The sequence below is a fragment of the Daphnia carinata genome, chromosome 7 (assembly GCF_022539665.2).
Source record: "Daphnia carinata strain CSIRO-1 chromosome 7, CSIRO_AGI_Dcar_HiC_V3, whole genome shotgun sequence".
Classification (NCBI taxonomy): domain Eukaryota; kingdom Metazoa; phylum Arthropoda; class Branchiopoda; order Diplostraca; family Daphniidae; genus Daphnia; species Daphnia carinata.
Window position 1 is genome coordinate 7,984,444 of NC_081337.1, and position 14,302 is coordinate 7,998,745.

At 39.9% G+C, this 14,302-nt stretch overlaps 2 protein-coding genes across 4 annotated transcripts; both read right to left on the bottom strand.

The window, feature by feature from the left end:
• Positions 1 to 504: 504 nt before the first annotated feature.
• On the bottom strand, positions 505 to 11,392 carry LOC130686490 (neuropeptide F receptor-like). Of its 3 annotated transcripts, none has more exons than XM_057509636.2 (3): positions 10,996 to 11,392; positions 1,507 to 2,482; positions 505 to 1,401 (listed from the first exon to the last, which is right to left on the bottom strand). In XM_057509636.2, the coding sequence occupies exons 2-3, from the start codon at positions 2,446 to 2,448 to the stop codon at positions 829 to 831; spliced, it is 1,515 nt and encodes a 504-aa protein (XP_057365619.1). In that variant the 5' UTR covers positions 2,449 to 2,482; positions 10,996 to 11,392; the 3' UTR covers positions 505 to 828. The 3 variants fall into 3 exon arrangements, with proteins under 3 accessions (XP_057365619.1, XP_057365632.1, XP_057365627.1); XM_057509649.2 differs by lacking the exon at positions 10,996 to 11,392 and adding an exon at positions 7,524 to 7,630; XM_057509644.2 differs by lacking the exon at positions 10,996 to 11,392 and adding an exon at positions 3,920 to 4,424.
• A 1,662-nt stretch (positions 11,393 to 13,054) lies between these two features.
• Positions 13,055 to 13,757, bottom strand: LOC130686544 (mediator of RNA polymerase II transcription subunit 10-like). Its single transcript, XM_057509664.1, has 3 exons — positions 13,583 to 13,757; positions 13,422 to 13,505; positions 13,055 to 13,362 (listed from the first exon to the last, which is right to left on the bottom strand). The coding sequence occupies exons 1-3, from the start codon at positions 13,702 to 13,704 to the stop codon at positions 13,158 to 13,160; spliced, it is 411 nt and encodes a 136-aa protein (XP_057365647.1). The 5' UTR covers positions 13,705 to 13,757; the 3' UTR covers positions 13,055 to 13,157.
• Between the last annotated feature and the right edge of the window lie 545 nt (positions 13,758 to 14,302).

Here is a 14,302-nt window from a genome sequence, read left to right on the forward strand (position 1 = left end):
AGTGCCTATTAATGAGTAAAGACGGTATTGATTTTTCATAAAGGCTATGTGAATGATGGGAAGGTAGTCGTACCAGGAAGATTGGCAGACAGCTGCACGTTAATGCCGTTATTGAATTCACGCACATATATTTCATATAATTTCGCGAGTATATATCAACCATTACATTCTCGTTCAATCTTTTGCTTGCTCATCGTCTTCCCAAGACGCTTTTTGCACGATTAAACACGTTCTATTGAATGTGTGCACAGCCATTAGAGCAAAAAGTTGTGAGGCATTACCATGGTGATTGATCCACCACGTTAGATTTCCACACACCTCCACGTACAAGGCATCTATCCAAAATACCATGCCTCCAATTATTTGTTTTCTGCAAACATTGACACGCCGTCTTGCCTTTATTCACAGCACGTATTTGGTGCTATATCAAGTCAAAATCCGTGACGATATGGTCGCGTAACGCTTAAGAGCGTTACATGATCTCCAGTACAACTATACGGTAAATGTATATAGTACTTTATTGTGGCTGAATAGAGAATCGTTTCTCTTAGTTTGACAATAGAACTCACAAAATGGGGACAAGTGTACGTTTTCTCTCATTGTTGGCAGAGAACATAATGACGTACATAAACATTGACAACAATACATTCAATGACTTGCATACATCAATGTGCGAATGTCTATTATCTAACTGGTCGATAAAACACCTTTTGTGACTGCGGTTTTAATCAAGATGTTGTCAGGACAACAAGAAACTAACAAAAGAACAATGGGAGACAAAGAGTTTGCAAAAATTTTCTTCTTTTCTTGTCCATAGATGGCAGTATTTCAGAGCATGTCACTGGATTGGATGGTAGACTGGATGCAAGACGAGTACGTCATTTCGACTTCGCAGGTCAATTGGTTGATTTGCATCGACGTCATTGGGATGTTGTTGATCAGATGAGGCAAATTATCGTCGTCGTCCGTACATGCAATCTGCGAACGTTCGTCCTCTCCGTTAAAGACGCCTGTTCCCCCTACCCCACCGCCATTCACGCCGTTAACAGTAGCGTCAGGACGCTGCACAGCCTTTTGCCTGGACGACGACCTGGAAACGGAAATGGAGGTGGCCAACGCGGGACAATGGCGGCTGAAACACCGCAGTAAAGGACTGACGATATCACGGAACTCGTTTCGGAAATTGTCATTGTACCAGCCGTAGAGCCAAGGATTGGCGCAGGCGGAAGACATGCCCAGGACGTGGCACACGGCATAGATGATCAGCATGGTCTCTTGATCTTCAGGCTTTTGGAACGGGTTGTACAGGTCAAGCACCAGGTTATAAACGTTGAGTGGCATCCAACAAACCGCGAAGATGAAAGCGATCGTAACGAGCAAAGAATTCAGCCGTCTCAGTCGCTATTTTTTTTTTTTTAATTTCATGCCAATTTTTTAGTGGATAGAAGAAATAATCATCTATTTAAAAACTGGCATGTTAAACTGAAATATTTTAATTTGATTTACCTGTTTCTCTGACGCTTGTTTCTTCGAATCTTTTCCCATTGACATCATGAGCGATTGTCGCAAACGTAGACGTCGGCATATTTTGGCGTGAACGACGGACACGATGAGAATGGGCGCCGCATATTGTAATACAATCGTGGCCGCTGAGTAGAGAGCTCTGCCATGTGCAACTGGCCAATTTTCGTAGCAGTAGTCAACGGATTCGACGCCTATTCCGTAATGCGATGGCCAAAGTGAGTGATGGTCCAGTGAACGGAATAGGAACATAGGTGCCGCTAGGAGAAAGCTCAGTGCCCAAATAGAAAAAAGGCCGGCAGCGGCGCCTATCCGCTTCAAATAGTCTGTCGTCGGATACACGATCAACTGGTAACGGTCGAGAGAGATGGCCGTGATCGACATGGTCGAGACGAAAATCGAGACGGCCTGTAATCCACCGGCCATCTTGCAGCTAATGGCCGAATCGCCCAGCGGCCAGTACTTCGTGATGATCTCTAGCAAAGTCAACGGCATGGTCACGAGGCACAACAAAAGATCTGACACGGCCAAATTGGTGATGAACGTGTTGCGCAGAGTCCTCATCGTGGGCTGTCGGATGACGGCCCAAATGACGAGACAGTTGCCTAGAGAGCCGGCCATAATGAGGACGGAGTAAAGGGTGATGAGAACGCATGAGGCCCCGTATCCTACCCTCCTATTTTCCATCACTCGGGACCAATAATGTTCGTCGTCCGGGTCAATATTGAAATTGATTAAACCCCCTGGGCCACCGCTACTGTGATGTTTCAACAATAAATTGGTCAAATTGTGCACCAAAATTCGGATTGTCGTGTGATTCAATTGGCCGCCAAGACCGCCTTCCGTTCGCTCCATATGTTGCATGATCCAGGCCGTCAGATTGTGCGGGTCGTCAAACGAATCGTTCAACGGTTGATAATCCTCCATGTTGGCAGCCGAGTTCAATAGGGGTGCGGTCAATCTATAAATCGATTATTTGAAGAACAAAAAAAAGGGAGTGAATGTCGTTCGCTTGAGAAAGATTTGACAGCAAAGTTATTGTTCCGCACACACAGAGCTAAATCGTTCATTTAGCTTTACTTCATACACCATTTAACGACTGTTCCATTTATTACCTGAGGTACAATAGAGAGCAATGTAGCTGCTGGCAGCTATAATGTGCCATTGTGCGTTATACTTTGGCCAGGGACGTGTATCAAAGACACTAGGGATGAGTATATAAAGCTCGTAAAAGACGGGACCAAAATCCGCATAGAAATTGCCGCATTTTTTGTTTCTTTGGGCCAGAGACAATGATGGCGCAGATGGGGAGTATGGATGTTGTCGTAAATAGCGCGGCTGTGATAGTAACCGCAGCGGTTTTGATCTGGTCGACGGACCAGCCGAGTGACAAAAAGGAAGTAGACGGTCACTTCGGTAGCGGGGATCGCTAGACAGGTTATTAACTCTGATCCGCTGATATGTTGACGCTGTCACGATCGTGAAAATGGTTTCGCCCTTTTCTTTTTAAAAGCTGACAGTTGGACGAGCCGATCAAAACTACCAACCGATTGGACAAATAGAGAGTCTAACTTTAACATCCAAGAAAACGGAACGGCGGAGATGCAGCAAAGTTAGATACCGCCTGCGTTCGTGAGAACAATTGAGACGCAAACTATTTCTTTGGTTTCACGAACGAACATAAAAGCGAGGATTCAATATATGCGGGACAACAAGGAGCAGCTGTGCTTGTATTTGCTACACATTTATAAGAACGTGAGATCCGGTTCACGCATCTGCCGGAAAACTTTCGAGTCCTTTTTTTTCGTTCCATCACATACCGATGGCAGAGTGTAAAGTTGGCGCAGGGTGGCACTAGTTGGTTGTTGATACAATTTCGTTATTAGTTTTTACAAAGGAAAAAGGAGACAATGTAAAAAAAAAATGATAATAGTCTTATTAAATCGATTGTTTTGCAGCTTCCGTCGTTGTAGGATGTGCTGGATCTTCCTGGCGGAAATGCTTTTATGGCTAGTCTTTCTTTGGCCTATTTTCTATTTTCCACTTTCAACGACATATTATTGCTATACGATACACAGAATAGCTGTGGCAATAATATAAATAACAAAAAAATGCAATGAGAAACTATATATGGAAGTGTTCGTTGCCATAGGGATGATGTTGGAGATTCATAAGATTCGACATGAGGTTAATCCGATCCGCCCAACGAATACTTAAAAAAGGGGAAGAATATTATGATCCCAACACATTGACTTTCGTGCCCGGAGCTTTTTTTTCCGTAATTAAATACAACAGAGTAAAAAAAAAATTATAGCACAGCGCGATGCATTTTTAATATCCAATTCAATTTCGCCTGTGAATTCTTTCTTGTTTATCAGATGGAAACTGATTTGCATACCTTGACTTCCTATTGGCTAGTCACAGACGTCGTCTTGTCGAATCGACAAAAAACTTTTCAGAAGAAAAAAACGATCGCATTACAAAATTAGGGAGCCAGCTGACACGGCATCCGCAGTCTGCTCATCAATCGATTTTCTTTTATTTACCACTCTAGATCTTTTCCAACACGCATCCGGATAGAGGACACTAAATGGATGGGGGTAAATTTCAGCACACACACTCACATCCACTCGGAGTGTACAAACACATGTAATAATTGGTCGGCGTCTTATCGCAGACAGTAGAGGACACTCGATAACTTAATTGAACCTAAAAGTCAAGTGGGCTAATGCTTAGATGAACGATTACGGAGAACTGACAGCACCAGGTCGACATCCGCACAGCTCTAGTATTTTTTTGGCGACCGAAAACAAAGTGTTGGCTCTTTTATATAGGAAAGTCGGGTTTTCTATGAAGCTCACGAGGGAGCACGGAGAGATTACATGTTTGGCGCTTCTGCGCGGGTGGCATCACGACCTAACGAATTCTCTCGTTACCAACGGTTTTCTGTGCTCTTCCACCCCGCTGGAAGGAAGCACGCCCCCTTAATTCTGTTCTTTCTGGATGTTCCGTATATACGGACGTGTTGTTATACGAATAGAATAATTGAATGTTTGTCCGTTTAGGAAATCGTCTCTGAAGATAAATTATCTTGTTTGAAAATATTTTTTTTTTTTCCAATGTACTTTCGGGATTGTTAATATTGATTGTTTATCAACATTGTTAGATAAAAAAAAAAGGCAGACAGGAAATGAAAGGGAGAAAAAAAAGGGTCTTCTTGTGAGACTTTTATGGTGGTATGTATCGCAGGACACTTACATCCATCCAGCAAAAAAAAGACCCCTGGCTGTACTTTAATAATCGATTGTAATGCTTCCGGCAGCTAACGATGAGCGTTATACTAGTAACAGCCACAATTAGTTGTAATGAATGCAATGCACCCTGTTTATCTACGTACTACATAAAAGGGTAAATTTAAGCCAACAAAGGGGGCGGGATGAAGATAAACAAAGTTCTTTATATTTACTTGATGTATCCGATCAACTTTCAAGAGAGAAAGAGAGAAAGGTGAAAATATGTAAACAAAACAAACTTGTTTTGATAGCGGCATTGTAAAATTTTAAACATTCCCACCCTTTCGTTTTACTATCTCGCTCGGGCGTCCCGCGTGAGCACACCGCCTACGGCCATTATTCATTCATGGCTATAAATACACGCAACACCAACTGAATTGTCGAGTCGTTTTACATATACACACACCCGGAAAAAATGCATTATGATAAAGTTTGCATTAGACAAAGAAAATAGGGAAACTTTTGATGCACGAAATGCAACGCAAGGTCCCTGCGGATGACGCAAGGCTTATGCACTTATTCAAACGCCGTTAACGTGCGCGCGGCTACTTTCACGGTCGTCTCACTTTTACCCGGTACAAATTCATTAAAAGTGTATGCCAACATAATTCATTAGATATTCACGACGGGTTTTTCCCCTTCACCTTACGTCATGTCGTTTTACACGCAGGGATCCCCGTAACTATAATAATATTTTAATGGACGTTGGGCGATATTATTTTACGTTTAATATACTCTCGTAACAATACTAAGCGTATAAGTTTTGATAAATGCTCAAATAGAACACGGGAAAAAGATGGCCATTTATCGATTTCTGATTGCACTATGTGTGATGGAGTACAGTCTTTTTTCCGATTTTCTATATGATTAAATATCTGGATGAAACTGGAGGTGGCAAGGCCCCAAAAAAGTCGTGAAACGAACAGAACGACATCATTCACGTTTTCTTTAATTCGTGAGAGATTTTCGTCGGAGATTTTTCTATGAAGATGACTTTTCCCGACTGCATCTTTAATAATATACCGCATGCAATTCCCTCATTGTACCAAGCTTTTTTGTTTATGAAACCCAAAGAGCATAAAAAGAGAAAATCCAATAATCCCAGCCACTGTATATCTAATGCAAACATGCAGACACATCGTGATTAAATTACATCTCTAATGTGTTGCCTGTGGCGCCATAACACCCGGCAAGTTCAAACAAAGTGTATCTCAAAGAAACAAAATATATTTCCTCTTCTATCTTTAAAAAAAATTAAACGATTCGTTACGAGAGTGACGATCGATGTTTTTCGGAAAATAAAAAAAATTGCTAAATAAACTTCGAAATCCTTTACGAAAGTTTGTGAGCTTGGCGTGTCAGTTGGCAAAGATATTCGAATGTATTTTAAGTTGAAGAAACGTCAATGTTATGACTTCATGCAATGCCAATGTTTATGAATCAGCCTCAAGAGGAACAGTAGTGATACGATTTTCACGGATATTTTTGTGATGTCTTGTTTAGCTAATTAGGGTCGATGAATACCATGTTAACGGAGGGTTGTTGAACTTCAATCGTACTTTGATCCCAAACTAAATAGACAAGTTGAACATAAGTCACTTATGTTCGTGTGTGCACAGGGTTGAGAAGAAAAAGCTTACAAATCAGACATGACACAAAAAGCAGATGATGCGCAAATAAAGACCTGGCAACGCAGCTTACAACATAATAAAAACAAATGCTTAGGCTATTTATTTTCTACTTTGGCAAGCAACAAAGATTCGACTTAAATACAACATGCGTTTGGCTTCGAAAATGAGCAAAAATAGTTTGAATTAAAGAATAATTTAAAATGATTCGAATAAATATGCCCAGCGCGCAACTTTGATGGCAACCAAACGTCATTGACAATATTCTTTTCCTAAAAGGACGTTCATATTTCTCCATATGTTAGCAAATATTTGCAATTTTGGTTTCTTGGTTCTTAAGAGCATTCTGTTTCATTGCTCAATAATGAACCTTTCGCCGTCATATTGTCGTAATGACCTGTACGTGACCATCAATCACCCCGACATTCGATCCTTAGTAAACAAACCATCCCCCTCTGTTTCTAGGCGTTCTATCACAAACTGACAAAAGGTGATGAGCAGTAACATGAAGATAGCGACAGAGGAAACCCATCATGCAGACCAATATTAAGGAAAATAATGATCATTTTTTTGTAGCGGATGTGGCGCAGCTTAACGCCAGCCCCCCAGTGCTGGAAATGACTTACTAAATATTCTTTAAGCATATTCCATTAAGGACCAAGGACTATATGGCTACGAAAGCGTGTCATGGGTGGGGTTTTGATTTCTTTATACGCAATCAATTTTTTGAAACATGAAAAGCTAATTGTCAGTTTTTTAGATTTATCTGAATCTCCACCATTTCTGCGTATCCCAGATGAAAAGCTAATTGTCTCTTGTTTTTGTCAGATTCAATCATTTTCAACTCTTCCCTACGAATCAATCCACCATTTCTGCATTTGATTGGGTGTGATCCGATTATAGAGACGTTTTTGCATGATTGATTTTTTAGATTTTGTTCATTTCCACCATTTCTAGTAATACCGAGTGATACAGTTTTCAATCAAATGGAATAACGAATTCGTTTCGAAAACTTCCATCGAACACGACGGTTTCGTAAAAGATCTTAATGAGTCTACGTAATGAGAAAAATGAAACTTACGTGTTAGTTGAGTAGCCGTGAACAATGAAGCCCAACACTCTGGTTTTCAATTTGTCGCCAAAAAACCGTTGAAGACAAAGAGATTGAATAAAAAAATTTAACTGCCTGCAACATCGTACACGTGGTATTGATTCTCAAGTCTAAGCTAAAATGATGGATAGAAAAATGAAGCGACCATCATGGATTTTTGGTCCCCCTTCCTCCAATTCCGATACGCCGACGAATTCCCTGTCTGCGAAATTTACAGCAGCTCAGAACATATGAAAAAGAGAATGATGAAAAAGAAAAAAATATGACCAACGGCAAAAAAGAGGAAAAATAGGGACTTGGCTGTAAAAACAGATGGGACCCTAAACACAAAAACTCCCTGAAATGCTTGTGGGCATTTGTCATGTCATCGGCTTATGAAACCTATTTCGGATAATTGTCCCTTCCCATTGTTCATTAGCTTTAAATAATTAATCATACAATGTTCATATTTTAATAGTAAAAGTGTGTTAGCTCTGCTTGGTTATATATTCCGGAATGCCTTTGCTCACAATCATACCGAATAAGAATGTAGTTTGCTTACGTCAATTGAGCAGTTAGAAACGAAAAAATTAGATTACAATATGTAGTCGCTCTTTGAATACGTTCACCTTTCGCCATACGTTATTTCAAACACCTCTGTTATTTAACCCGGATTTTCGACGTTTATTTTAACATAACCGCCTCGAACACTACTCAGTGTTTGGAATTACATAATCAACTATGAATAACGATGCTAACCAATCAAAAATCACAACTCTTTCGATTCGTAATTCGGTTCATTCTCCATGTAATGTTACTCGAAGATCAAATAGCACTTTTTAACCTATAGTTGCATAACCCAACTGAGAATCTCCTTCAACAGCGCAATCGAAATGACTTGGATGCTTCAAAATCAATCAGTAGCCTCAAATTGTACAACGACGCCATATTCTAGACATAATAATTACATATTCTATCTCCAAATTGAACAGTTGACTATCCCAGAGAGGCTCAAAATAGATCTGCGGCACTGACACCATCGTTAAGCCATTGAATTGTAATACATCGCTTGCTATTCGCTTCTCGCACTCCCCCGATTTGCATGCCCCACTTTCCCAACGTTCTTTCCATTTCATGTATTCCACTATCATTCAAAGTGTATGGAATACAACATGTTGCGTCATCACACCATTCCGGATTCATCTTCATCGCAGCACACTACGCTCAACAATTAGGCAATGCTCGTGCAATCACTCAGTGCGTCACAACTGCTCAACTTCGCAAAGGACTACGCGGAATTTAGTAATCACGCTTTCCGAATCACTCGTGATATAGGCATAGATAATAAAATTTACACGAGAGAAACGTTATAGACGATGCAATTTACACAACAACTCGACACGTCATAGACGATGCTCTATCTAGCAATAGCATTGACGATGACGGTCCAATCTGCTTCGAACGCGGTATTGAATAGGTATTCTGTAAGTCGTCTATTAGACACCTGTGTAACCAATAGGTCTATGGGTGTGAATCGGCCGCCGTCATGATTCAATTCAGTACCTGGCATTTATTTAGCCTCAGATTATTACTAGTAGTATGTTAATTATAGAAATACGCGTAGGATTTTCCAGTTACATAATTTCTAATAACGAACTTCGTAAGGTCGTGAAACAAGAGGAAGATAGTAGACGAAAATTGTAATTACATGCATAATTAATTGACCATACACGGCTAGTAGGGTAACCTGATATTTCCATGGGTTCTTAAGTTTTAACAGTAGATCTTTCCGACAATGTCCATATGTTTTGCATGTAAAAGAGTCCCAATACAGGTCGATAACCACCTTTGCATCGGCCATCATATCAGCCATGTAACAATATAGACCATCGCAACTTATTCAGATTCTCCAGGCTACATGCCAACAGGGAAATGCGCTGCATCGATCGATTTGTTATATATTGAAGATGATGATCGCTTCAGTAGCCACTTTCCCATATATGTTTACGTATTCTTCGCTTTTCAGACGCGTAAAACATATCGACTCTCTAGCACTCTCGAAAATTTTTAGATGTATCCGTTACACACTCAGTTTTTATTGTCATTTGATACAGACGTAGTGCAGTTTTTTTTATTCCCATTTCTACTCGAGTTCTCTTTGTTAAGGTTTAAATAGAAATATCCGTTTCTTATTTTTGAAACTCTTCTACGTTAACGAGACTTTCTCGTCTATCGTATGAAGGAGGCGGATAAAAGATTCTCGAACGCCTTCACGTCATAGATAAAAATATACAGTCATCTTGTGTTCATAGAGTCGTGCAAAAGGTATGGAAATTATTCTAATGACATGTATTCCTCCTTTTGCATTAGTAAACAAGCAAAGGTGTATTTTCCGCCTTTTTAACGACTAAAAAAATGGAATTCCATTTTATTTTTTTCTTATTAGCTTCATCTGCGTAGTTTGTGAATGTCCCAGAGAAGCAAATACTCGGTCAATTACGTGCCTACTTGTAATCAAAAGCACTGCTCACGTTCGTCTCAGGAGGGGCTTATAAAAATCCTTTAGAAACATTCAAGCACTAGATCATGTTTGATATACAAAAAAAAAATTTTTACGGAAATACATCTTGACATTATTTATGGACGGGGCCCAGCCTGTTCGGAAAATAGATCAGTGAGTTCTTTTCACAATTTTCTTCACAAAATCCTATTAATCCATTTTAAAAAGACATCTTTCGGAGGTCACTAATAATTTTCATTAAGTCTTTACCTGGATTTCAGTCGCTTTTTCATCTCAGCTGGACAATCCCTGATGGTTTTCTTGCTCAATTTGACGTTATTGGAGATCACAGTATAGATTAAAGATATCTATGGCAACTGTTAAGACTTCACCAAGGTTCCGATTGACGATTCCCAGCCGGTCTACTTCTAAGCTTATATACGAGTAATTGGACAAAGGTACCCGATGTATTGGAACAGGGAAAGATTTTCAAAAATAATAAGAAAGAAACGCAGCAGCATATTGCTAGATTACCGAGTTCGCCAGACTTTTCATCGCAAAACTGTTTGATGTGCACACACAAAGAAAACCAATCAGCCACACGTGTAGCTACGAAACGGAAATCCAACTCAATTGCCGATGGAGCTTTAACTCGGTTTTTCTTTTACAGAGAAATCACAACTTGGTAAATATTGCGGTGGAAAACGGAAGAATGAATGACGACAATGGTTTTCAAGCTGCGCAGTCGTGAAGGGATGACGGGCAAGGATACAGTAGAACATACGCACGCAGACACGCATGTCATTAGAAAATAAACGTGTGAACCATATGTAAAATCCCTGGGTTACCTTTGAGGTGTACGGGATGTAGAAAGACGCCAGAAAATGGGCGAATCGACAAACTTTTCATCACAGACGTAATTGGTTTATACACACAGAAACGAGGGAAAAGCTTATTACGTACCGTAGATTCAACTGCGGCTCTGTGGGCTAACAACTGGAAAATTGACGGCATCAGGGACAACGTTCGTTGATTGGCCTTTGATGAAGAACTCATTTTCTTTGCTTGGTTGTCTTTTTTATTTTTTCTTAGGTTTGCTTTCACTTTGAACGAAGCAGTGACGGGTGATTCTATATGCACGGGGAAGATTCTATGGACAGACAGCACTTAGAACGTACCCAATAGCTATCAGACAAATCCCTCTAAACAGGATTCTATTGTCCGGAACGAGTCGAATCGAATTCTCTCTAGTCACCGGATTTTATCTTTTAAGCCTTGACGACTTTTTCTTTTTCTCTTTTGTAGAAATAAAAAAGCTAGAAAGTCAAGCAGTATGTTAAAAGGCGTGCGCCCCGTCTTCACCGACAAGTCCGGGAGTACTGGTGCTCAACACATGCTGCTGATCCCTTTATTTCTATTGTACATCTGTCCGCTGTATATGCGTGTCGTTCATAGGATCAGAGAGTTTCCACTACCCCTTTTTGTTGCGTAGCAAAAAGAAATTCGAGCCGTTGCCTTGCGCCAACTAGTCTGATGTTTGTCGCATAACACGCTCTTTCTCCCCACATTGTATTATGTACGGCTAGTTACCGGCCTAACGTTCTATCAAAACATGGGAGCGTTTAAAATGGCACGTACGCAACCAGCTGCATTACAATAGGTTCCATCTCAGGCTTCAATAGGTCTCTCTTTTAGAAAAAAAAATCGGTTGTTGAGGAAAAATTCAAAGGAAGAACTTTAGATTGTTGAGGTGAAAAGAAAATGGAGAGAGCGAGATGAAAGGAATAAGGTACAAATCTATTATACATGGGCCGAATAGACGATGAAACGGGGAGCAGTCTAACTTTTCATTCGGATATCTGGTTCTTTTATCGAAGCATGACTAAGACGTTTATGGACAGTATATAGTCGAGTAGCATTATACACTAGGCTAGTGCTGTATGGTTCGTAAAACAATCTCAGGTGAAGTCAAAGCACCACAATCGAAACCGGCAAAAGTTTTACCCTCAGTAGACAAAATGTTGAAAGAGCTTTGCCGTAAAAGCTACGTAGTGAATTTCACACTTGAGTGACACGCGGTTTTGAATCACGCTCATAATGAAGGCAGTTTTTAAAAATTTATTTTCGATGAGGTTGGTCAGCAACACAGTAAAAATTTTTCTGCCATTATGAAACAAACGTAGGTCCAGCAACAAAAATTTTATAAGAACCGGGACTCTAGGGGAAGGCTGGTGGAATTGTACGCTTCACCTTGCGAGTAGTTGGAAGGCGATGCTGGGTAGTAAAGCATTAGACGATGGGTCTTAAATCAAAGAACACAACTGGAGGCAGTTCTTGATATGCGTGCATATATTGTGGACGGAGGACTTCTAAAAAGTGCATTTCTTTAACGGAATGTAGGCAGTGACCCAAGTATTATTCGAATTTTTTTGTGGGTAGCAATGCTCGAGATTGGCTGTAATAAGCACCTGTCCTGGGACTATATGCCAGGAATGCAATTACTCAGCAAAATATTTAATCAGACGGGGTTAGTTAAAAGGCCCGGGGCTCCGTTTGTAATCCGTTAATTATAGACGTAGGTCGATATATCGGGTTATTCATTTGAGACTAGTTCTTTGCGTTCCATCGTTCCTGAACTTGTTAATTCTAATTCACGGGCGGGAATTTCTATGCGATTTCATTTCGCAAGGCATTGCGTCTTGCAGTCCCATTCTGAAAGTCAATGACTCGTAATTTTGATCGTCAATGTGACCATGCTCATCTTACATTACCACAACATTTAAACAATTGCAGTAAAAAAAACATGTTCGAGTTTTGTCGGGTTAAATTTTTGGTGTTCAATTACATTGTTGGGCTCCACCTGGAAAGCATTTTATAAAAAACTTGCTTTTGGCTATAGCACAACAGTACCATTTTGTAATTCAGGCTGAAACTTTGTTTTTGAACACAATACTTATCAAGAAATAGAGAATGTGTTCCTACAGCTAGAAAGTTGATGTATGAAATATGTTAAACAAATTGATTGCATTTATAGAAAACTGTATATTCAAGTCAAGGCTGCAAGAGCCCAGTCTAGGGCAATTTACAGCCTGCATTTCCAATATGAAAAAACACTTCATTCCAAACTATTGGATTCTATTGACATCATCTCCTCGAGCAGTTCGATATTTCATAGTCTCGTTTGGAAACACTTGGCTGAGTTCCTCCAGCAGGTGAGCACGAAATTTTCTGTAGGAATCAATTTTTCCTTTAACCTGTTCATTTTTGTTTAATGCTTTTTCCATGCAATCTTTTGTGTAAAGCTGTGGATTTCTTCCTTCATCAATGTACCTACAAAAAAAAAGTAAGCTTTAATCACGCTGGGAAAGTAAAATTTACAGTTAATTTACTCAAAAACTTCCAGTGGTACATGAACTTCTGTAACCTGAGTTTTCAGTTTATCAATCTCCTGCAAGCCTTGCACGATAGAATTTCTGCATAAATAATTTTAAACAAGGAAAAAAAAACATTAAAGTAAAATATTACAATGCAACCTTAAACATGGTCTTACATCTTCTGATTCAGTACACCTTGTCCTTGAGGTTGGAAATCGCTTACAATAATCTTGACCTGTCTTACATTTTCCACGAAAAGTTCTAACTGATTTTCCAAATTTTCCAGAGGGGCACTCATTTTTATTGAGAAAATACCCAGAATACAAACACGAAAACAAACACTAATAGTCCAACGATTGCCACATTGCCAGATTCTGATCTTAGCAGACGACGGCTTGCCAATTTGAATCAAACATAATAATCTGGCAACCGAATATCGATCGATATATTCAAACAATCGACAATCAGAGAAGAGTTCTAGAACCTTATAATTCAAATGAGGTAATGTGCTTATCAAGAGTGGTCGTCCAACTTTTCACCTGAGTGAATTGACTTCTTTGTATTTGAAGTTGTTACATCTTCATCAAGTTTACAGACAGGCTGTTTTAATGGTAAGCATATTCTTATCCCCATGTTAATTTTCTATAAAAAATTTAATACCGAAGAGTCTGTATCAGATTCTGTTGGAACCACGTGGGACCACCGAGCTTGTGAGCCATGTAACCACAGTGATTCACCAGTGAACCATTTTCGTGGAAATGGGTTGATTCTGCACGTTGCTGCTTCTTCCTTTCGATGTTCGTGGATCATGTCACCTCTTATCCAGGTAGGAAACTTTAACCATGTCGCAGTTTATCTTCTTGCTGGAAATGCATCAGGCATCTGTTTTTTTTTCT

Excerpts from the sequence above, each read along its gene's own strand:
- LOC130686490 (XM_057509636.2), bottom strand. The coding sequence starts at position 2,448 with ATGGAGGATTATCAACCGTTGAACGATTCGTTTGACGACCCGCACAAT. Across the intron at positions 1,402-1,506 it reads AACAAGCGTCAGAGAAACAG|CGACTGAGACGGCTGAATTC; the intron begins GTAAATCAAATT and ends AAAAAAAAATAG.
- LOC130686544 (XM_057509664.1), bottom strand. The coding sequence starts at position 13,704 with ATGAGTGCCCCTCTGGAAAATTTGGAAAATCAGTTAGAACTTTTCGTG. Across the intron at positions 13,506-13,582 it reads GGTGTACTGAATCAGAAGAT|AAATTCTATCGTGCAAGGCT; the intron begins GTAAGACCATGT and ends TTATTTATGCAG. Across the intron at positions 13,363-13,421 it reads GTACCACTGGAAGTTTTTGA|GTACATTGATGAAGGAAGAA; the intron begins GTAAATTAACTG and ends TTTTTTTTGTAG.